General features: G+C 39.1%; 1 protein-coding gene and 1 long non-coding RNA gene across 4 annotated transcripts; both read right to left on the bottom strand.

Moving 5' to 3' along the window:
• Positions 1-404: 404 nt before the first annotated feature.
• Positions 405-19,668, bottom strand: LOC117983767 (carboxylic ester hydrolase-like). Of its 3 annotated transcripts, XM_069499655.1 has the most exons (14): positions 19,110-19,335; positions 18,306-18,442; positions 17,782-17,924; positions 17,356-17,498; positions 15,968-16,153; positions 14,895-15,085; positions 14,446-14,614; positions 13,773-13,989; positions 13,266-13,375; positions 7,170-7,321; positions 6,598-6,744; positions 5,566-5,650; positions 5,032-5,204; positions 405-4,104 (listed from the first exon to the last, which is right to left on the bottom strand). In XM_069499655.1, exons 1-14 carry the CDS (start codon positions 19,210-19,212, stop codon positions 3,967-3,969), a joined length of 2,094 nt encoding a protein of 697 aa, XP_069355756.1. In that variant the 5' UTR covers positions 19,213-19,335; the 3' UTR covers positions 405-3,966. The 3 variants fall into 3 exon arrangements, with proteins under 3 accessions (XP_069355756.1, XP_069355755.1, XP_034826279.1); XM_069499654.1 differs by lacking the exons at positions 405-4,104; positions 5,032-5,204; positions 5,566-5,650; positions 6,598-6,744; positions 7,170-7,321 and adding exons at positions 11,350-11,597; positions 12,252-12,381; positions 19,651-19,668 and having other exon boundaries at positions 19,110-19,230; XM_034970388.2 differs by lacking the exons at positions 405-4,104; positions 5,032-5,204; positions 5,566-5,650; positions 6,598-6,744; positions 7,170-7,321 and adding exons at positions 11,350-11,597; positions 12,252-12,381 and having other exon boundaries at positions 19,110-19,380.
• Positions 19,669-23,245: 3,577 nt separating this feature from the next.
• Positions 23,246-24,451, bottom strand: LOC138402573 (uncharacterized). The gene is made up of 3 exons (XR_011236940.1): positions 24,237-24,451; positions 23,715-23,911; positions 23,246-23,285 (listed from the first exon to the last, which is right to left on the bottom strand). It is a non-coding gene; the product is annotated as an uncharacterized lncRNA (long non-coding RNA).
• Between the last annotated feature and the right edge of the window lie 989 nt (positions 24,452-25,440).

Below are 25,440 nucleotides of genomic sequence, written 5' to 3'. Positions count from 1 at the left end.
GTCGCTGCGTCGTCTTACATAGAAATATCTGTGTGGCATGTAACACGATGCGCTCCGGCGCCACACCGGACTTGCAACCACCGAGACGAGACGGGGAGGGGTGAATGCGTTTCGACGTAGGAGCGGCACCGCTCAGTTTTTATTAACATACCTACTGTCCAACGCTGCTACGGCGGCACTGCGACATAACAACGTTGCGGCGCCGCACCGCTCGTGTGCCTGCTGATACGCGGTGAAATCTTTGCGGTGCGGCGCCGCAACGCATCGTGTGCCCCCAATCTAAGTTCAGATTTTCGCCACGCGCCAAAAGAGCCTTGTCGCACTGAGGGTACTTATAGGCTACAGCAAAGAGTAACTATGTAACCACTACGTTCACAGGAGTTGATTGAAATTAAAATAGAACATGTTACTGAAAATAAACTGTATATTATCATCATAATCATAAGTATATTATGTTAATAAATAATAGACAAAACTTTTAAAACAGCTAAGTAGGTACAGTAATTATTTTTTACCCGTATACAGTATACAAAGCAATAACGTTTTTCGTGCAGTTTACCTACTTAATCAATTCTACGACTTATCTACAAGCCTAATATATATTTGTGTATTTTCTAGCTACACAGTACATTAGAGCAGGCCTGGTTCAGTTTTGCCGGCGAGATTACATTTTGACACTCCCCAATTTGTAAATTCTACTCATATATTTTTAGCTCTCTCCACTTTATCAAGGCAGTAGCCTACGGCCATGACCTTTGTAACTTAAACCTCCATAATCTTAAGCTTATACCAATAAGCGCGTGCAAAGCGAGCGCGATACAGAAAACTGAAGTTGAACTGTACTTGGAGTACAAGTCGGAAGAACCGTCTAGGGGGATAAAAGAACTCGCGTTTCCGGGTATCTACCCTACGAAGGATACACGGAATAACCCTTTCAGTGTGTCCACCCTAGGGAGGGTAAACAAAATAACTCTTTCAAAGTATTCACCCGAGGGGGGGGTAAACAGAATAACCCTTTCTGAGCGTCCACCCTGGGGGAGGGTAAACGGAATAACTCTTTCCGAGTATCCACCTTAAACGGATTGACCCAGCTGTGCGTATCCATTTTCTTTCGATAATAATAATATAATATGTCATTGGGGCCAATTCTCTGGTACACAATTTCTAAACTAAACTAAATTACCAGGTCTAAATGTAGTGCTGTCCTTTTCCGCAAGCAACATTATGAAAGGGATAGCAATAGATTTAGACGTGCCATTTTAGTTTAGTTTAGAGATTGTGTACAACAGAATTAGCCACAATGTCACATCATCTACTTAACCACATACCTACTTCACAATTGGGAGAAAAGGATAAACTTATTTTATTGAGAAGTGCCTACTAACTTATTATAACAATAAATAATTTTCTAATACTGACAATGAAAATAGTATGTACATTAAGATTCTAATAATATTTATTACCCTATATTTTACTTTTTATCCAGTTAGTCAAAAGTTAATAAAGGAAATTCAATTAAATTATTTGAATGCTTCATACTAATATTATAAAGGCGAAAGTTTGTGTGTGTCGACGCGGACACGGGTATCATCTAGTTAATTATATTAATAGAAGAGGTAAAAACACAAAATGGAATGTCGTACGTAAAATTATAGTAATCTGTAAACCTAGAACATTATGATACATGACTGCAAATTATGCAAAACATTATGATATGATAAAAGACTCCAATTATTATTATCCAAATGTGACTATCATCAAAGAATTATAATTCTATATTAATTATTCATTAAATGGATTAAAATTTTACTAAGACAACTCACCCGCACATCACCCGCGCTCGCCCGCACCGGGTTAGCGCGGGGGATGTGCGAGTGTGTGGGGCGTTCCCTCCCGATTGCCATCACGACCTGTCGCGTACTATACGCGTCCACTGGATCAGAATCGGAGTAAGCAGGATAAGGATTCGTTTGGTAATGATTTCTAAGGAAGTACTTATTTTGAAACGGTAAATCTGCGCGGACACCGGTATTTCTGCCGATGACGGCCTCGGTAGCAAATGTAACATTCAGATCCTGATCGCCTAGACGATGAAGTGTTTTTCTTTGCGGTGTTGGTAAAACACCGCAAATAGGGTATTTCACACCAACCGAGAAAAAATCTAAAAATGTATTTAAACAAGATAGGATTGCAATTTAAAGCAATCGAAAAATGTTAATTTCAGTTTATAAAATTATGTAATAAATTTTGATATGCAAAATATGCATTTTTATTGCACTTAGCGATCGAATAAATTTTTGTAATTTTTTTTAAATAGAGATAGCGAGCAAAACGAGCAGGCGGGTCACCTGATGTTAAGTGATTACCGCCGCCCATGAACATTTGCAGCACCAGAGGAACCGCCGATGCGTTGCCGGCCTTTTAGGAATTTGTTGGTCCGCCTCTTGAATAACCCTATGTTGTAATCTAGTGGGAACACCGCCGATGGGAGTTGGTTCCACAGTTTGCATGTATGTAGAAAGAAGGATCTGGCACAGCGGACGGTCGAAGTGCACCAGACACCCAGGTGGTGAGGGTGATATTCCTTACAGTGGCGCGCGGTGCGGTTGTAGAAAAATGAGGGTGGAATGAGCTCAAAAAGCTCTTCAGAGCACTCCCCATTTTTGGTAGTTTATTATCACTTTAGGATCAAATTAAAACACTTTTCAAAAGAGGGTAAATACCCTATTCTGAATGCAGTGAACGTACCCGATCGGCATTTTGTACCTTAAAAGCCACACTTGCATTAAGGGTTATACAATTATCAGACCTAATGCATCAGCATCAACTATTAGTGATTTAGTTTCGGAAGCACGATGCCGCTAAAATGCGCGATTTCAATATAGTGATCGAACGCAGCAAGCTGCAAAACGCGATAAAATATCGAAATAGTCGCTAAAACGCACGATTTCAATAAAACTAACGATTGCAGAAAGTCGTCAAAACGCGATGCAACATCGATGCATTCAGAGAAACGCTGATCGCCGATGCTAAAAGTATCGTGTGTGCTAGGGCTCTAATAGAGGGAGAGCCAGCGCCTTCGTTAATTTATAAAAGCTGAAAGTTTCTCTGCTTATTATTCCCAACACAGAGAGGAACGATCAGCGACTATGAAGTTTGGACCATGGTGGCTTTGGGAGATAACAGGTAATAAAGGTGTAAAAAATCTTATGTCAAAGTATATTTGTTTTATATTTTCTTTGGAATAGTATTAGAAATAACGTCATGCATTGCCCGACACTTAGTTTCGTGGTAACCTACTGCCAGACTGCATAAAAGTTTAAAAGTTTATTAAAGAAAAATGACTATACTTTGACGTAAGATTTTTTTACACCATTATTATCTGTTATCTCCCAAAGCCACCATGATCCAAACCATAGTCGCTGATAGTTCTTTCCTGTGTTGGGAATAATATGCAGAGAAACTTTCAGCTTTTATAAAATAACGAAGGTCTGTCACGCGCTGGCTCTTAGTCCATAATAAAAATTTACCTTAGATACTCCCAGCTGTACTCACGTGGTTATTCGACGTAGGCCCGACTAGTTTCGAACCCTAGTTTTTCGGGAAAATGGGCCCCGGATGGGTTCGAAACTAGTCGAGCTTACGTCAACTAACCACGTGAGTACAGCCGCGAGTATAGTGCTTGCATATCACGAAGACGCTCATGCTTGTGTTTAAGACATATCGGTATAAGTAAGGTACACTAAATATGTGCGTTTGCGAGCGCTTGCTCGCGACTGATTGGCCCGACATGACGTAACCACAAGTAAAGTTCACTCGTCTTCGTGAATTGCAAGAACTGTATCTATATTTACAATGGAAATCACGAACGATAGTTTAAACGCTCAAAAATTTAGCTATTATATTAGGGCAATAAAATTAAAAAGTAATTGATATCTAATGAAACTTATAAGTAAGCGACTTATGTTATTCGTGCTGCCCGGTGAGGAGGTGCTCGCGCAGAGTGCAGATCTCGCGCTCGATGTTTTCCCTCGCGGCAGCTTCGAAGCACTCAAACTCAGGAGTGTGGTACAGCTTGGGAATTTGTGAGAATTGGTTTAGAATCTGGAATAATAGAAAAATATTTTCAGTAACATAAATAAAACCGGTCAAGTGCGAGTCGGACTCGCACATGAAGGGTCCCGTACCATCGTACAAAAAAACAACACTAGTTTTTTTTAAATATTCAATGTGGTCATTGTGGAATTCTTAGTATTTTTTGTTATACTAAGCGGCTTTAGAAATACACATTCTGTGAAAGTTCAACACTACCTATTACGGTTCACGAGATACAGCCCACTGACAGACGGACGGACGGGCGGACGGGCAGCGGAGGTTTAGTGATAGGGTTCCCAGGGTAAGGAACCCTGAAGCCATACCATACCATTACCATATTTATACCCATAGCATTTTTCTGGGTGGTTTAAAAAGAAATAACCACGAAGGGGGTGGCAGCGTCTTACAGACCCCGCCATCCCCTTCTAGCCTAACTCATCCGAGTCGGAGTACCCCAAGTCACGAGCTCACTTCGCTCGCTCTTGCATCATAAGTTCTCTGTGACTATATTTTCCTTTATCATAAATTTTATTTATGGCCCGAGTGAGAGGAGGGGGAGGGAAGAAACCCCCCCACTGCGATGGAGGCCAAGTCGACCGAGCCCTGCTTTGCGGTTTTACTGATTAACAACTTGTGACTAGCTATTTGTATGGTAATTTGTTTTGTTAAGTGTATTATTTGTAGAACCAGAAGTTTTATAACGATGATAAAATGAATCCTAATTTTGCCAAAAATTGTTTGTGGAATGAAATTTTGTTATTTGTTTGTTGTGAATTGATCGAACATCAGTATGAAACTGTTCAGGAATTTCCATTACAGCCCTCTTGGAAATTGCTGGCGTGCGGCCAGTAAAGACCCGATAACAGTCCTCTGTAGTGTAATCCTCTCTTGAGTAAAGTAGTCAATTTCGAGCAAGTGGGAGAAAAAGATCTTTACCTTAATACGCAGTTCTACATAGTTATTATGCGAGAGGTTGGCGTACTCGGCGCGAACTAGCTTGGCGTGGGCGTCGTACTCCTCCCGCGAAGACGCCAGCACTGCCAACTCGCAGTCGCCGAACAGCTGCAGATCCCGCAGCGGCGCGCCGCCACCCATACCCCCCGCTACACCTACACGCGGATATACCAAATCAAACGTTATTAACATTGCCACAAGTCTGAAAGTCGTTTGAAGACTAAGGGATAAACCGAATGGTGGCGGTTTTGATGTATTCACCAAACAAAAGCATTCCCAAGGAGGGTTGACGTCAGACAGGCGGCCTGCTGTAAAACATCATACCAAATCACCTACAACATATCTGGAAGTACTAAAGGGAAAAAGACATGTTGTGCCGTCCCCACAAAGCGTGGGATAAAGGACAAGAAGAAGAAGACAATCTTTAAACTAAAATCACAGGTCTACATATATTACCCCTTTCATACTCATTTCATATGTTATGTCGTGTTTGATTCGTATAATGGTATATCATACCTGGTATACCAGCACTGGCCCCACAACTGCCGCACCATGCTTCATCATCTGTTAGTAAGGCCAGAACGTACGCTGTCAAATCTTGCTGAAAACAAAATGCATTTTGTTTTATCTTCCGTTTTAAAGGTTATCGCGCGCATATCAACCTCCTGCTATCACCACGCTTAATTATTTATAGTTGACGCATTTTAAACTGAGTCGTCGAGTTATCTGTCTGTTTCGCTCGAACTTACCTACGACCTATTAGTGCGAGCGAAACAGACAGATAACTCGACGACTTACCTACGACCTGTAAGTGCGAGCGATACAGACAGATAACTCGACGACTCACTTTAAAATGCGTCGACTATAGGTATATCTTCACGTTAACTTCAAACTAATTGGAAGTACATCTGTTGACGACAAGTCCCAGCACGCTTCATCTAAATATATAAAAGGAAAAGCTGACTGAATGATCTATCAACGCACAGCTCAAACTGCTAGACATCCGCTAAGCAAGGATTTTTGAAAATTCAACTCCTAAGGGTGTAGTAAACTAGAGGTTTGAAATTTGTGTAGTCCACGCGGACAAAGTCGCGGGCATAAGCTAGTTGATTGATATTATTTATTAAGATAATTTTCAGTAGAAAACCTACAATGGATTAAATTTAGTGAGTTAGCGCACCCTGCTGGGGACGCCAAACCGATAGCCAGCGGTCGCCAAGCAGTAAACGCTGCCGCGTCGCCTAGCCGTAGCCGAATCAACGTGACGGAGTTGTTGAGGCACTCCGGTTACGTGCCTCTATAACGGCGAGGTGATGAGGCGAGGCAGTGTTGATCCGTTTCCGGCCTGTTAGGTGTATGGCAATTTTCGAGGCACCATGTATAGTCAGCGACAGATTGAGATGACAATCGGGGTATAAGGTGGGAGGACGCCCTGCACATCCGCACGTGTTAGCGCGGGGGCTGTGCGGGTGTGCGGGGCGTCGCCATCCTGATTGGCATTTAGATCTGTCGCATACTATAATGTTAATTAAATGAGTAGGTACTCACAGATTGTGGATGTAAATGCAACATATCAGCGAGGAGGCCAACAGTGAGTTCGGAGGGTGTATGCCGTAGCACTATTGCAAGCTTGAAAGCGGCAGAATGCATCACATCTGGGATACCCTTTATGAGGAGATTTTGCCATACGCCTGCCTGTAAAATATTATTAACATAATAGTTATTTAAAAAATATTAATATTATTAACATAGACATAATAGTTATTTACACAATAAAAAATATTTTTTTTAAAGTGCAGAGTTATGTTTAATATTATAATTGAGGCCGCAAATTTTAATACCCGAGCCGCAGGCGAGCATATTAATAACACGAAAGAGTTTAAGTTTTCAACACTCACCTATGTTTTTTTTTGTGAGTAGAAACAATAAAATAACTGACTAAGTTAATTATTTCCATAGGCAAGTCTCTACCAGTGGGATGACTAACAACGTCTTAATTCTAAAGCCTTAAACCAGATCAGACTTGAGCCAATATAAAAATTATGAATTGTCGAATTGACTCAGCCGAAACTTGATCCTGGTGCTTACTTTATAGAACCAATGAAGGAGAAGCCTAATACCTGATATGCGATACAGTTCCTTAATGAATGCCATATGGAATCCGACGCCGAGGCATCAACAATCTGCTTCCACGCTTCGTCAGCGCCTGGACAGACCAGCATGCCGCAAGCGCTGCGCCACATCCGTGATGCGGCGCAGCCCTCGCGCTCCCCTAAAATTACGTATCATTTTCACCACTGTTTTTATCATCAGCATTGTCATCACAGCATCAACAACTATCTTAACTCATATTAAAGAGAGATGTCGAGTTTATACTTTATATTATACACTTTAGCTGCCCGTTGCAGCCCACATGTCAAGGATTACCTACCAACCTATAAGAATAGAATTAACTCATTGCTTTCTTAAAAAATAGGTATTTTTATAAAAATATTATGCTAAAATTTCTAATAAAAGCTGACAGTAAATTATTATGTAACATTTTTAGAAACTGGCAGCACTGCTGCAAATATCACTTTCTGTTTTTATAATCTGTTTTTGAATTTGAGATTTTATTTAATCTCTGTACTCTGTAGGTACCAAGTAGATAATGCCCACTACTTTGTCCACATCTATTTAGATTTTTAAGAGAACTGAGGGAAACTCTTTGATTTTCCAGTATAAAAGTAGCCTATACATTAAATATCTTCAGGATGCAAGCTACGTCTGTCCAAATAAATGATGCCTGCAATACAATGCAATGCACTTAGTGGATTAGGTTTTAAAAAATCCTGTGGGATGGAGTACCTATACATTAATATTTATAATCAAAATATTTTTTAATTTGCTGCCACTTTTCCCTCAGTTTTTATAAGACGGATTCTTCTAGTAGGTATATCTAAGTACAACATAAAAATAATATCTAATATCAGACAGAAAAAACATACAAGGAAAAAATCACCTCCCATATCCGGCTCCCTCCACCAATTGTTAATCGCCAGCTTGAATGAGTTAGTTGACTCTGGACCTGACAAAAATATACATAATATTATGTATACGTATTTATGTAACACTGACTGATTGATCATTCAAAGCACAGTTCAAACTACTGGACAGAACAGGCTAAAATTTGACATGCAGACAGCTATTATAACATAAACATCTGTTAAGAAATGATTTTTTTAATTCAACCCCTAAGGGGGGATAATTGGAGTCTGTAGTATCCCTATTAATCTAAATATATAAAAGGAAAAGGTGATTGACTTACTGACTGATCTATAAACACACAGCTCAAACTACTGGATGGATCAGGCTGAATTTTTGCATGCAGATAGCTATTATGTTACAGACATCCGCTAGATAGATATGCGCAAAGATTTTTGAATATTCAACCCCTAAGAGGGTAAAATGGGGTGAAATCAACGTAGATGAAGTCGCTGCTATTAGCTAGTTTGTGATGTACATATCTGTGGTACATAATAATATACTTACACTATGCCCACCTAGCACAGATATGCAACTAGCGACTCTAGCGAGGCCCCTATTTATTAGTCCCTCTTGCTCAAGCAGAGGTACTTTTTGTGAAATGTTATTCCTTCTATTTTATGTTTGCTTTTACTAGGTAACAATTATAACCTTATAACGTAATTTAGTTCAGCGGAATGCGCATTCTTAGGTCATCTACTGAATAAAATGTTCTATAATAATATGTACAATAATTGACACAAAAATACATACTTGGCAAAACGTTACAAAATTAAAGTAAATGGGGATAATTACTACCTACTACTACTACATTAAACACTGAAAAATATGTGCTTACTTACGAGAAAAAATGGGCAATATTTTGTTTTAATTGATGGAGAAAACGCAAGACCACGCAAGACGCAAGTCGCAAGATCAACCAAAGATCATATAAACATCATACTTTACTCTATGCATACAAATCACTAAAAGATTCAATTCAATTCAATTCCCAATAGGCTAGTTGACACTTTTTTTAAGTAGGTCTTAAATGGTTAATATTTGTCCTATTAGATCAAAAAAATTAACACTATATTTTTTTGCGCCCTAAAAACCGTAAAACTTTAATTTAAAAATATATTTTTCTTAGACAGGTGAAAACACTGTCGGCCATGTTTGGCCGATAGATTATCTGTGCTCTGACGTCATGCATTTGTAAACAACAGCATAACCTCCCAAAGTTTAATAAACATGACTTCTATACTAGTTTACATGAAAAATATAGTAATTATCGTTATTGTATCATCCGAGAATGTAAAAACGCATTGATAAAGACCACATGAAAGTTGTGGATTAGAGTGCCCAGTGAAATAAATATACGTAACACGCGAAGACTTGCTTAAAGGGATCCTATATCACTAACGACTGCAACCCAAATTTATTTTTGCAAAGATCACTTTGTTGTAAGTTTTACTTAATAACTTATTCAATTTATAAAGAGAAAACGATATTTTTTTACGTTTACTATGAGTTTTTAGAAATATATAAAAACTAGCTTATGCTCGTGACTTCGCCCGCGTGGACTTCATAAATTTCAAACCCCCATTTAACCCACTCAGGGGTGGAATTTCAAAAAATCCTTTCCTAGATACCTTCCTTTACCTACAAAGAACACACCCACCAAATTTCATGTATCTAGGACCAGCTGTTTAGATGTTTAGGCTGTGCGTTGATATATAAGTTAGTCAGGACTTGAAATTTTATATATATGGATACTACGTTAGTCAATAGGGATGACATTTCTTTGTTTACATATTTAATGACGTCACATCATGGCTGACAGCGTTTTCTGAGTTTCAAATAAAAATAAAAACTGTATTTTTTAAAATTGGATTTATATATCCATCCTGCGTTTTTAATAATTGTTATTGATATATTTCGTTGTCTTAAGCAAAATACTATAATAAATAATCATTTATTGGACGAAATTAGATATGAGTCAAGTAGCCTATTATTGGCTTTTAGGTGTGCCAGCTGGGCACAGAGTGTTTCGCCAGTGTCACGTTTATGGAGAAGGCACGAAGGAGATTGTTCGGTGAGAGCTGTTGTCACTAAAAGATAAAAGATACAAATCACCGACAAATGGCGTCAAATCAAATGGCGTCGTGCAGCGCTGTCACTTGTCATTTGTCAGTGTCATCAGTCATCAACTATATATAATGTACTCTGTGATCAACTGTGACTCCAGACCGTAGATAGAATAATAGGTAGATGTAAGTTCTGTGTAACCGCGTATGAGATAGCGATAGCACGACGTAGGTAACGATGAATAACACGACAATTATTACCATTGTTTAGTAGTCAATATTTGTATTAACCGATCAACAATATTTGTATTAAACGTTTTTTATGTGAAAACAAGTATATAACTAATGAGAAAATATACAATTACGCCACGAATTCTCAAAGTTTGTTTTGCAACTTCTTGTATGTATTCTTGAAAAAAACTAGTTACATGATAAGGGACAAAAAATAGGTTAACTGCGTCTCTGTTTATCTCTGTGTCTCTGTGCTCTCTTTTTAGAGCGAATGAGAAAGCAAACGTTCCTGCATCTACCTTTATTACTCTACTGTCTTTTTTTAAAACTGGTTTTACAGCTCTGAATTCTAGCTCTTTTGAACCTTTGTGAATTATCAAGACACCAGTGTTTCCACTTAGGATTTTAGTTTTACCCTAGTTTCTATAGGAGTTCGTCCTAACTTACCCTACAAAACTTTGAAATAATTATAGTAGGTACGCACAGAGTGCACATCATAGAGATAGTATACGCCACACATTTTGAGATCTCACTCGTCATTTTAACTCTATGTGTCTCAGAATAAATACCTGTAGAAGTAGCCCTATTGTAACAGTATACTGTTAGATCGAGATATCTAAATGCATTTAAGCTCTTATTAGAACGTGGCAAAATGATTAGATATTTTTAGGTCATGATCTCACGTACAAAATAGTTGACATCTTGATAAACAAAAAGGTGATATGTTGGCCACGGTGATAAAGCCAAAAAATGATCATTCGTCACGTTCGAATAAGAGCTTAAATGCATTAAGCTATCTCGCTCTAACAGTAAGAGTCACAATAGGCCCTATTATTGAATAGGGCTACTTCTGCAGACCGTATTAATTGTTCTGAGATAATTAGTAGTAGGTAGGTACTACGGATGTATAGACTTACACAGAACCCTAAAAAATAATGCGAGTTCCAGAAAACGAACGTCCAGAAAAGACCAAAGACACTTGTTAATAAGTAAGTACATAGTTTATTAGGAAGAAGGATCATAAAATATTATAATTCATCGAAAGTAAATTAGGTTACTTAGTATTGAATTGGGTATAATTCTTCCCAAATTTTAATTCTGTCTTCCTTCAGGTTAGTGTGCACGGTGAGGTTGTCTGCTATACGCAGATACTTGCGGTCCTCGGGCTTCATAGCTGGCCACTGAAGGCCCTCTAGCTCGGGAAGATCGCCACGAGGATTTGGGTCACTGAAACAATTCCATACCTACTTGATCACACTTTTTCATAGTTCACATACTAATATTATAAACACGAAAATTTGTATGTGTGTGTGTATAATATACATTATAACAGCTTATACTATTGAGGCTCTTATTCATTGCTCGTTCGTTTAGCTGATTTTGACGTAAATTAGCACAAGCATTTACGGATCCATAGGCAAGCTCTCTGAAAATCTAAAAGTTCCCACAGGATTTTTGAAAAACCTGAGTTCAAGGTTTTTAACATGGATGAAGTCGTGGATATCATCTAGTGTCTCATATTGCTTACACATTAGGTATAATAATCGCCATTGGATTCTTGATATTTAAGTGCATAGTTAGATAAATAACTGTAACATCTGTAACTGTAACATCTGTATATACATACATACCCACATGTGCAATAAAGAATATTTGATTTGATTTGATTTGATTTGATAAATTCACTTGAAGAACGCATCACATAGTTTAAAGTAATCCATACTTACCTATATTATAAATGCGAAAGTGTGTCAGTCTGCCTGTCTGTTTGCACTAGCTTTTCACGGCTCAACGTTTCAAAGGATTTTTAAAAACCCAAATCCACGCAGACGAAGTCCCGGGCATCATCTAGTTAAATATTAAAATAACTAAGTAATTTACCCATATCTGGCAAAGTTATACCAAATGGCGGTCATCCTATCCACAAGGATGGCATCGCGTCCCTCCGTTGCTATGTTGGGGAAGGCACTCAACCCAAATAGGTAAATTAGGTCATCATGGTGAGCTGCGCCTACAAAAATATTATAATTATGTTAGTCTTTTAAAAAAAGCGGTGATAGCCTAGTGGTTAAGACTCCGCCTTCCTTTCAGGAGGTGGGGGTTCGATCCCAGGCACGCATCTCTAATCTTTTGGAGTTATGTATGTGCGTTTTTTAAAACAATTAAATATTACTTGCTTTAACGGTGAACGAAAACATCGTGAGGAAACCTGCATGCTTGAGAGTTCTCCATGTTCACAAAGTTGTATGAAATCTGGCAACCCGCATTGGGCCAGCAGCGTGGCAGACTATGGCCTAAACCCTTCTCACTATGAGAGGAGACCCGTGCTCAGTAATGGGCCGGTAATGGGTTGATCATGATGATGATGATGATGATGAGTCTTTTGCACGTAAGAAAAATTCCACCTAGTATTATGCCAGTGTAGTCTTTTAAGTCACTTGCAGATTGCAGTGCTTTCTTACAGGATACCTACTTATAGTACGCGACAGGTCGAGATGGTAGTCGGGGTATGAGGTGGAGGGACGCCCCGCACACCCACACGTCACCAGTGCTATCCCACACCGGATGATTAGCGCGGGGGCTGTGCGATGTGTGGGTGTGTGTGGGGCGTTCTCACCCCGTATGCCATCTCGATCTGTCGCTTGCTATATTTTATGACAAATATTCCCGGTACAGTTGATAGAGATTTTTTAAAAGTATTCCACTGTCCACTTTTTCTTTTTTCTTCATCTCATCAGGTCGCCATTCCAACACCTTTTTCTCCTTATCAAATTACAATTTTTTTAGTATGAATAAAAAAATATATAGAGAGTATAGTCTGTCGTGGACAGGGGGTCTATTTGTCCTAAGATTTAGTATCAGTGTGTTTTTAATGATGTCAAGAGAATAGCTTACCAACTGGTTTATTTGTTTCAGGGTCTCTGTAGTGGCTGTGGGCACCAATGTAGCTAAACTCATAGTACCAAACAGGGTGAGGAGAGTGGCGACACATTACGTTGGCCATCCTGAAAAATCAAAAAGTTCCCATGGGATTTTTAAGAACCTAAATTCAAACAGCAGCATAAGTATTACCTACCCTATACCTACTTACACAATCTAGACAATAGCTACACCTGAGTTAATGCAGAAAACATTAGGTACTCCAATATCTATTCCTAAATGAATAAGACTGAAGACATAACAATTTAAATTGGGCTTTCGAGGTCTCTTTTTTTTACAAAATAACCTCTAACAAAGTTAGGCCGTGTGGCGTCCGTGCACAGAAGCATGCATGGCATAGTGAAGCATGAGCTGCTTCATATAAAAAATGTTCGTGATGTTTTGAATCAGTGCCTCGTCCGCGCCCGCCACGTGTTAGCATAAACCATCCCTAAAGCTAGAGAGGATATTTTTTTACAATACCTATGAACTGGGAAACTTTCAACTCCATCCGTGTACAGCAACCCAAGATTCTTTGCGCTCTCAGAGTCATTCTGCAAAGGTCGATTGTGAAGGTATTCAGTGAACAGCTTCTGGGTAGCGCGCCTTGGATTCTCTCGCGGCATTATGAATGTTATTGGTGCTATTCTATCCCATTCTGCATTCATTTGGTCTGTAAGGGTCTGGTTCTCTAATATGGCTGAAATATAATAAAGGGTGTAATAACAGTTGAAGAATTTCATAGAAAAACATAGATTACTAGTTACCATGCTAATTGCTAGTCTTCTATAGATATTAGATATAAATAATGTTTTCTTTACATGTGAAACAGCAATGAGAACCAACCAATGTCAAAATGGCCATCATTATTAGTGTTGAACACTGAATTAGCAGCCCGGGGATGGATATTACAACTTACAACTTTCATCTCGAAATCCTCTTTATAACTCCTACTATGGATCTTAAACTTATAACGATACCGATTGAATTGCCACTATAGGAGAAAGGAACACCTCTATGGATTTCGCGTTAATTTGTATAGGTAATTCCTTTCGTTGGTGGTAAAGGTGAGTCAATGAACTTGTGTAGGCCGTAGGTATCTCCTTTCCTTCGACGTGATAGTTTTTCAAATGGACTTAGGTATGTTTTAACTTACTGAAGGCTTTCCAGAAGAACTCATCCGTCGTTTGGCTAATGATGTGTGGTACAGCGTGCATCTTTCCTTGGCGGATGGCATCAAGTGGTTCCATTGTCAAAAACCTTTCTTGACCATAATCTTTCTCCACTACAGGCCACCAGATCATAATGGGATCGTAGGCGAACTCCTGCAAATCATAGTATTTGGATGTTTTAATTAAAATCATTGGGGTCCCAAGGTGCTGGAATGGCGACCTCGCACCGGAAAGTGCGGCGTTGGAAGACGCCCACTAGGTAGACAGACGATATTAACCGAATCGCAGGGAGCCGCCAGATGCAGGCGGCGCAACACACTATGCACGGCGCTCTCCATATAAAAGACCAACAGTGGCGTCTATTAGTTGATGTTGTTGATGAATTAAAACTCAAAGAATTTAAATAAATTCTTAAGAAAGTAAACGTACTTACACTGAATCCATCTAAAGAGTCTCCGAGCTCTCGCCAACCCTTCGTCTTCAGGCAATCGACGATTACTTTAGAGTTGTCAGTGGGGCAGTCCAACAAACGCGCTTGCTTCTCTGCTAAGTGGTACAGGTTGTCCGGCGAAGGGAAGGCAAATATCGGTGACCCACTGATTGAGATGCCGCGATGAAATAGACCTTTGTCAATAAAAAATATCTAGTTAGGTAACTATATTACAATAATGGAGTTATTGTAAAGAATCTTTATTACTGGATAGTATACAAGATACTCTTCTCTTCCTCTCATATTCCAATGGGAGGGTAATCCGAGACGACAAAAGAAACAGGATCAACTGCTTTACTTACTTTACGAGGCAGTGAGGTATGACACCTGAGCACATTTAAGAATTATTACCTACAGAGGTTCGACGAAGCCGTCTAGCTTTCTAGACAGAGCAATCGTGCGGTAAGGGAGCAAACTGAGACGGTTCCAATAGTTCCTGGCCCTGTATTGAAGAGTCGTCGTGGTCGTCATTTACCACGAGATCAAAGGCGTCGGACTGCTGTGTTTCTCCTTATACTGTGACCTGAGGCTCTACTCTATCCAGGCTGTTACCACAGCTTTAGGTACTGTTACTGAGAATTTCTTTACAGAAAACCCCAGTTCCTTTTTTGGCCCATCGGGACTCGCACCCGAGAGTTAAACCTCAAGTTCTGCAGTCGAATAAGATAGCCACTAGACTGACATTACTGTTAACCTTATTAAAAACTGGTCAAGTGCGAGTCGGACTCGCACACGTAAGGTTTCGTACCATCGTACAAGATATAACACATTTCGTTTTTTTTTTTGTGATATAGCTACCCTACCTAAGCACAAATCCAGTGTTCGGATTTTTTATTTTAATTGTAAAATACATACCTACCTACTAATTTTCATGATAGAATCATCGTCAACAGGAAGTACCCTAGGTATAGATTTTGATTCACTTTTCTAGACAGACGGACAGGCAATGAAGTGATCCTATAAGGGTTTCTTTTTTCCTTTTGCGGTACGGAACGAAAGCACAAACATCTCATTACCTTTAGACATAGGCGAGATCATATGCAGCATCACACTCATAGAACCCACGCTGCAGCCTGCAATCGTCACGGATTTGGGGTCACCACCGAAAGAAGCAATGTTTCGTTGCACCCATTTTAGTGCTGCCACCTGATCCTTTAAGCCGTTGTTGCCCGGGGCCACCTCGTCGCCTGTACTAAGGAAACCTGGAAGATCATTTTAGACATTCATATTGAGGTTGTACATCGATGGAGGTTGCTTATTCATGTAATGTGTGACTAATTTTATTACTTAAATCATTAGATAGATGGGTTTCTCGAATATTTCAAGATAAATAGATAGTTCAGGACTCAGGTGCAATGCAAACCCTGAGGCTGTAAGTAACTAAGGAGCCTCCTAACTGAGGAACCTCCTATAGGTCTAACTCGTATCTCAATAGCTATATCTACGTATATCTACCGATTAAGAGAAGTGTTTTGATAAAAATATTGTGTGAAATAAGTAAGTACCTAATTGGCTAACTTCAGTAACCAACCGAGATGACTTCGTAAATAGGTTTCGCGGTAATACTGGTAATAGACGTGGACTATAGATAGCGATAATGGACATTACAATGCATTTATTTGTACCTACCTAGGGTCATTTTTCGTCTTGTACTAGTAAATTTGCGAAACAGGTTTGCTGGATTGGATAGATCGTCTTGTACTTCAAACGAGTTATAGTACGCGACAGGTAGAGATAGCAATCGGTTTGGGGATGCCCCGCACAGCTCCCGCGCTAACCCGATGCGGGATAGCCCAGGTGACGTGCGGGTGTGCTGGGCGCCCCCCACCTCACAACCTCGATTGCTATGTCGACCTGTCGCGTACTATACTTGGCACAATAATATAGTACAGTACAGGCAGGGCCCTCTTTCCCACTGGGCACTCTGGGCACGTGCCCAGGGCCCACGATCGATAGGGGCCCACTAATCCCTGCCAGATCACCATTCTATAATCGACTGACCGATATTTATAAAGAACCTCTCGAACAAACGACGATAGAGATTGTTAACCAGTCAAGACCAACTTATATCCGACACTCAGCGGCTGCTGGACTATTATCTACTTTCTTTGTCTATTCTAAGAAAATAGTACCTACTCTGTCAAGATCATAGGGGTCCCGTTATTCTAATGTGCCTAGGGCCTCCAATAGGTTAAAGACGGCGCTGAGTACAGGGCAGAAAATAATGTACATCGACCTTTAGAAAGAGATTGCGGTTTCGTAAAGCATTGTCTCTGTCGTTGAAACCGACAAGACGTCACTTATGAGTGACAAAGACAACGCTCTGCAAAGCTGAAATCTCATTCTAAAGATCGATGCACAATATTTCTTGCCGGCTACTGTATACGGGTTCATTCTTAGTTACCAAGCGAGCCCAGCCTGTAGTTGATGGTAACCAGCACGATGTCTCTATCCAGAAGGTAGTGCGGGCCAGCTAGGTCACTGCGTCCTGTCACAGAGTAATAACCACCGGCGTGGATGTAGAAGATTACTGGTAACGGTTTGGACCTGAAAAGAGTGAAAATACTATTATTGACTAGAGAACCAAATTACCCACTTACATTTTCCTTCAGTAGGCTCGATGACCTCCGACCACCGATGACCACACCGGGTTAGTGTGGGGGCTGTGCGTCCCCACCCCGATTGCCATCACGACCTGTCGCGTACTATATCTATCGTTTTTTTCTAAAGAGTCGTGGTTTTGTAAAGTAACACTTTTGTAAAGATGTCCCACTAATTTTTCTACTCTACCCATCGATCTCTTAGATCGTCCAAGCTTAAATGACTTCACCTGTTCTTTTTAAGCGGCGTATAGACGTTGATGGTGAGACAGTCCTCGTCGATATAGTAATCCGGATCGGTAGGTTGAGGACACGCCGGACCATCTTCGCTCGCGTCCACTGCGCTTTTGTAGCTAAGAATTGGTTTAGGTGGCTGAAAAATTAATTAAAAAAACAAACACTGAAATAGTTTCATATTATTCAATTTTCCCGATGTTCTTACTAAGTATGTTTTTGTTCTAGATAATGCCCGCGTCTTCGTCCGCGTAAGTTTCAGTTTTATAAAAATCCGTTTGGTAATCGTTGATTTTCCGGGACTACAAGTACAATCTCCGGAATGTATCTGTATGTAATTTAAATGGGGCTTTTTCGGTGTCCTTTTAGGTTTTTTTAAAATGGGAACTCTTTGATTTTTCGAGACGAAAAAAATATTGAAAGCATAATAAAAGAAACTACTTAGGTAGAAATCAAAGCGTGAAACTCACCCGTTTCATACATAATATTATAGTAATAGATAGACCTATGGCAATCTTACCTGGAACCTCAAGTTGCCCACAGGTGGCTCCGCGTAACGTATGCCGCGGTAGGTCTCGAACCTGCGCCCGCGCCGCGTCACATTGTATCCTCCGCGAAATTCTCCAGCGGGTGACACTACCACTGGCTGTTGAGGCTCTATTGAGGAAATAAAAAAGTCACCTACTTATTTACTTAGATTTTATTTTTTTCATGATTTCTTTATCTGTACAAGATTCAAGCCCTCAACCTTTTGAATGTTTTGTTTCACCCCCTTTCTTTTATTAAAATATTAGGTCCTGGAGCCCGAAAAGATAAGTAAAACGTTCAATTTAGCTGCATGTTGCTTTTTTATATATAAATAAACTTTTACAAGTGGTATTGTCGTCAACTGAATCTACTAACTGGTTCGGAACGCCCTTCCTACCGAGAAAAATCAGGAAGAAACTCGGCGGTTGCTCTTCATATTCATTGCAAATTAAGTTCTATTTACAATACTATGCCATGTATAAGAGGTAGGTACCTACTCGTAGCTCCGAATTGGCCTAATCGTGAATTTGGTGATTCCATATCTGTCCAACACCACAGCAGAATACATAATAGTACTTACCTACCAAGTAAAGGATATTATGTTGTGCCCATAATATATTACAGTCATATAAAATTTCACTCGAGCGAAGCCAGGTAGATCAGCTAGTAAGTAAAAATTATACCATATAAAAATATTATACCCTATAACAATATTATACCCTATAATAAAATTATATGCATAAAGTGTTAAAAAAAAATAAAAAGTTGGTTAGCTAGGTGAGTAAAGTCAACCCACCTGCTCCTTGTTGTCCGCCATGGTTGTGTTGTGTGTGTGAGCTACCATGCGCGTACGCAGACGCACCAACTGCCACTAGCAAAACGCAGAAGCACGTTTTCATCTTGCAGCTTGTAGTGTACTAACAGGAAAATTGTACGATCTCGCTTATATACCTATGCTCGTTGTCTGAATTTGATGAGAAATTAAAGGTACAAGACTATCGTTTATTAAAAAACCCCAGGCACGGGTTGCACTTTGTCCTGTTCGGTGTCAATAATAATCTATATATATAAAAGGAAAAGGTGACTGACTGACTGACTGAATGACTGAATGACTGACTGACTGACTGATCTATCAACGCACAGTCCAACTACTGGATGGATCGGGTTGAAATATGGCATACAGATAGCTATTATGACGTTGACATCCGTTAAGAAAGGATTTTTGAAAATTCAACCCCTAAGGGGGTAAAATAGGGGTTCGAAATTTGTGTAGTCCACGCGAATGAAGTCGCGGGCATAAGCTAGTAAAATAATAATTCAAACATCAGGTGACTCGCCTGCTCGTTTGCTCGCTATCTCTATTTAAAAAAACCATATCTTAAATTGTTTACCCATGACAAAAAATACGTTGCCTACATTGGCGGCTAATTACACAGGTAAAAATAAATCAGCCGCTTTTTTTTTTGAAAATCCAATTTTTTAAATCCACATGGCCCATACAAGCAAGTCATTGCCAAATAACAGTTTTTTCTCGATCTATATAAAAGCCAAAGAAATATTTTGAGAGGAATTTGATACTTTAAATCGCATTAATTAACACAATATGCACGATGTTAACCACAGCAGACGTAAAGAACACTAGGTAGGTAGCTATAGTTGATACCACGAGCACCCACAACACAGGTACAGTACGCGGCAGAAAATAATGTGTAGTCAAAGGCCAAAACACGATGTAGCACCTTAATGATCAAATTTACTTGCACTGCACGACACGGTTGTGCGTACATCTATGTGGCGTGTTTATAGAAAGAGGTCGTAAGTGCGACTGCTTTTTCATGCAATAATTTTGCGGAATGGCTACTCGAATTCTGAGGCCAACCGTACATCGATCTTTAGAATGAGATTTCGGCTTTGTAGATATCGTTGTCTCTATCACTCATACCTATGTAACGTTTTGTCAGTCTCGACGAGAGAGACAATGCTCTACAAAACCGTAATCTCTTTCTAAAGGTCGATGTAGGTACGTTATTATCTGCCGCGTACTGTAGACATATTAGGTAGATATATGTCATATTATATTCTGTGCCACAGGTTGATACGTAGACTGTTTTATCGGTCGTATCTTATCGCAGGTAGATCTGGACCAATGACGAGTTAGATAATGTTTTGGAAATTGATAGATAGGTAACTTGTGAACCCTTAATATTATAGTCATACGGTTTAAATATCTACTCATGTGGTTTAAGTAACGGACTGTACGGACTTGTACACTATAAGATCATCAGTCCAAATCCCACCCTTTAGACCATATTTGTTGTAAAAAATTCTTGAGCGTTTTATACCTATCGTTTTATTAGGTATGTAGTAGGCGACAGGTCGAGATGGCAATCGGGGTGGGGCGCCCCTCACAGACCCCCGCTAACCCCGTCTGGGAAAGCGAGGGTGTCATACGGGTGTGCGGGGCGTCCTCCCGCTTCATACCCCGATTGCCATCTCGACCTGTTGCGTCTTTTTAACTAGGTAGGTAGGACCCAGACTTTTTAACTAGGTACCTATGTTCCTAGATTTCAAGGTAAGAATTAAATATCACTGCCACTCACTACACACACAAGAAATATAAAGGGGGTTCTCTGTCGATTTCTACCTACCTACTTAGACAGTCGGTAGTACAGCCATACGTAAATAAGGAAAATAATTTACATAATATTATAGTGGAGGCGTTTATCAAGTGAATAGACGACCTTGCACTTGTTATGCTATGCGTATGCGTCTAGTTTTTTCTATAAACACGCCACATAGATGTACGCACAACCGTGTCGTGCAGTGCAAGTAAATTTGATCATTAAGGTGCTACACGAGTTTTGGCCTTTGACTACACATTATTTTCTGCCGCGTACTGTACACATATTAGGTAGATATATGTCATATTATATTCTGTGCCACAGGTTGATACGTAGACTGTTTTATCGGTCGTATCTTATCGCAGGTAGATCTGGACCAATGACGAGTTAGATAATGTTTTGGAAATGATAGATAGGTAACTTGTGAACCCTTAATATTATAGTCATACGGTTTAAATATCTACTCATGTGGTTTAAGTAACGGACTGTACGGACTTGTACACTATAAGATCATCAGTCCAAATCCCACCCTTTAGACCATTTTTGTTGTAAAATAATTCTTGAGCGTTTTATACCTATCGTTTTATTAGGTATGTAGTAGGCGACAGGTCGAGATGGCAATCGGGGTGGGGCGCCCCGCACAGACCCCCGCTAACCCCGTCTGGGAAAGCGAGGGTGTCATACGGGTGTGCGGGGCGTCCTCCCGCTTCATACCCCGATTGCAATCTCGACCTGTTGCGTCTTTTTAACTAGGTAGGTAGGACCCAGACTTTTTAACTAGGTACCTATGTTCCTAGATTTCAAGGTAAGAATTAAATATCACTGCCACTCACTACACACACAAGAAATATAAAGGGGGTTCCCTGTCGATTTCTACCTACCTACTTAGACAGTCGGTAGTACAGCCATACGTAAATAAGGAAAATAATTTACATAATATTATAGTGGAGGCGTTTATCAAGTGAATACACGACCTTGCACTTGTTATGCTATGCGTATGCGTCTAGTTTTTTTGCGACTTTATCCGCCTGGACTTAATTACGGTTCTGTACCAAAAGCACGGAACAGAAAGAACAGTGGAAGTGCAATTCACCAAAATTACTATAGGAACCGCCATAGAGCAGAAACAAAGAGGAGATGTTGTATTAAGATTTCCCTATGAAATATCGAGTGACATTTTGCGGGGTGAGGGGTTGTGGAACGCCGCCCACTTCTCAATTTTCCATCTGCGGGTTAGTAGCAAAACTACTCGCTTAGCGACCTAACATCGATATATTGATGTCACTACATAGTTCAGCTATCTCACACTAGATGTCAATAATCTAGAACTATTTTAATAATTACGTATAAAATTACTTACAAATGAAATGTGATACCATTCATAGCATCAGAACGTCTGTCTGAATAACTTTGACACGATAAAACACAACACTTCATCCTTTTGTTCTTAAAAACGCGAAAACACACCGATAATACGAGTCTCAATATATGTGAACCTGACGAACGCAGACAGCATACTAACTAAGGCCCCGCCCACAGTGATGACGTCAGGACCTAGTTGAAAATCACAGTGCACAGTTGCTTAGGCCAACTCCTCTTTGTTTCTGCTCTATGGGAACCGCTGTCGCCAAACTAAAACAAATATACCGATAGTCATATATTGCACTACAAAGAAACAAATCATTTGATTTGTCGTTTAAGTTTAGTCAAAACTAGCCTACGTCACAGATTTGGAAACAAACCCTGACGTTCTAGAAATAAGATTTATTTTGCTTTAGCGGAAGAACGTATTTACGAGCTATAGTCACACTCACGTCACACTAGATTCAATTGTCCAATTAATTCCGCTACTTGACCATAGATGGCGGTATTCTAAGTGGTAGCAATTATAAACTTAATTACGTTAAACATATGGTTGACATTTGCGTGATCGGTCGATTTTTTTTCCTCCTCAGCTAAGGCCGCACCACGTAGCTCAATGAATTACCTATCGATATCGATAGATACTCGTTATTTTGTTCATTCGCAAAAATAAAATTAAAAAGGTAATTATAAAATTGAATAAAAGTGCTGGTATGTATGCATGCCTTTTACAAGTATGCACAATAAATACTGCAACGTATGAAAATAGTTAAATTTTATTTATTGCCCTTGAAATAAAACATATTTGTTAAGAAACTGGCGTTTCGAAAGTCTTATTTTTAATTTTAATAAACGGTGTATGCGAACATTTATGTATATATTTTTCGACTATTGCCTTCATCAAATCGGTAACGTGATTAGACGCAGGAATCTCCGAATCACTTTATCTTTTTGAAGAACCTGGAGTGACCACATTTATCATTTTGTGGCTCAAACCAAAATTAAATTTTGAGAATAAATCCGTACTATATATTATAAATGCGAAAGTGTGTCTGTCTGTCTGTCTGTCTGCTAGCTTTTCACGGCTCAACCGTTCAACCGTTTTTGATGAAATTTGGTACAGCGATAGTTTGCTTCCCGGGAAAGGACATAGGCTACTTTTTATCCCGGAAAGTTGAAAAGTTCCCACAGGATTTTTAAAAACCTAAATCCACGCGGACGAAGTCGCGGGCATCATCTAGTACCTATATAAAAATGAATAGGAGAAAAATTAATTAGTGTGTTTATGAATTAAATTTGATATTTAGTCAGTCAATCTTCATACAAAAATATAACTAAGAGGTGGTGTTGTTTTGTATTATAATATCAAGTATTTTCAATACTTACTGAAAGTAATAAAATAAAACAAGGTTACTTACTTGATTAAAAAACTTAACGATTTTCATTGATGGAAGCGCAGTAGGTTTCGTATATCTATATCCTTTATTTGATATTATAAAATCGACTTCTAAAAAAATGTTCAGAGCATAATATCATGCTTGATTTGGTTGGCATCCAATTAACTCTACCCGTTGCATCTATCCATTTCTCTTTGATGCTTGCATCTTTGGGAAACCTAAAAATATTTTAAATGAAGGTTAGAGGAACTACTGATGTCTATTTAGTGATCAATGCAACGTCTCACTCATTAATAAATTATAATTATTGCGTTACTATTTATTTATATCCTTGTATCGATATCAATCGATAAATTCAATATTCGACTTGGCCACATCACTACTTGAGTAGCGAACACGGAGCGAAGTACTTTCGGAATAGAATCAATCCAAAATAAACTTTATCTTAATTGGTTAAGGTTGATTTTGACTAACCGTTCTATTAAATATTAGTAAATTGAAATAAATTAAGATTTTATAGAATACAATGAAAATCGTACTTACCGATGATACGAAACACCTCCATTTTTAAGATTTTTTCTCCTACTATCATTTTTACACTCCAAAACGGAACAGTAACATTGCTAGGGCAATATGAATTTGTCGCGAGACTACCAACTCCACGCGATGTTAGAACGCGACTGGGATCAGTTTTACGTAACTACGCTTAATTGTGGCACGCGTGCCACGCCTACTTAGCACTTCCACTGTTTTTTCTGTTCCGTGACCAAAAGGATAAAAAGGAACCCTTATGGAGCGACAAAGTAGGTAGGTAGGTACCTATCTGTCTGTAACACCTGCTTAGTTCAGTACCCGTAGTACAAGATTTTACGTCTCACCAAACGAAACCAAATTCGAAAGTCGAAATACTTCCGCGTTACAGTAAAATGGACCTAAACTGCCTTGAATTGAAGTCAAATATTCAATGCCACTGATTTTAATTTCGCAATGTTTCCGCTTTGAGCGCTGGCTGTAGAAGTGTAGACAAACTTGAGTTTTAAAACAAGGCATTTAAGATCCAGTTTACTGTAACGCGGAAGTATTTCGACTCTCGAATTTGGTTTGGTTTGGTGAGACGTAAAATCTTGTACTACGGGTACAGTAGGACCTACTTAACTACTAATGCTATCGACTTGAAATTTTGAATAGTTGTAGTGCTTGCTCAACCTTATAGAAAGCCTTCCAAAAATATTGTTTTTTATTTTCTATTAAAAAAAATTAAAATTACAAGAAAACACAATTTCCTCGCCCTTTTCGCTGTTAATTCTTACAAAACGAAAAATTTTAAGACGTATGTAGGTACATACTTTAATCCGTGATTACGTAACGTGATTTCTCATCATCAAGTCATCTAATTATTTTAGATTTCCCTGCAAAGTGTAAAGTACACAGCAGAAAATAATATACATTGATCTTTAGAAAAGATAGCGGATTTGTAGAGCGTTGTCTCTGTCGTTGAGATCGAAAAAATGTCACATAGGTATGAGTGACAGAGACAACGCTCTACAAAGCTGAAATCTCATTCTAAAGGTCGATATAGGTACATACATTATTTATTAATGGTTTTAAGCTTATTTCGTGGTTTAACGACATATTATTTTAATGTAGATAACGGGTACTTACAACGATTATAATTTCATGTTTTTATTTGTCGATTTTTTTTTTTTTTTTTTTTTATAAAAGAATATTAGCCATTTTTTAAATGACT

The sequence above is a fragment of the Maniola hyperantus genome, chromosome 7 (assembly GCF_902806685.2).
Source record: "Maniola hyperantus chromosome 7, iAphHyp1.2, whole genome shotgun sequence".
NCBI classification, from domain to species: domain Eukaryota; kingdom Metazoa; phylum Arthropoda; class Insecta; order Lepidoptera; family Nymphalidae; genus Maniola; species Maniola hyperantus.
This window is presented reverse-complemented; position numbering and strand designations above follow the sequence as displayed.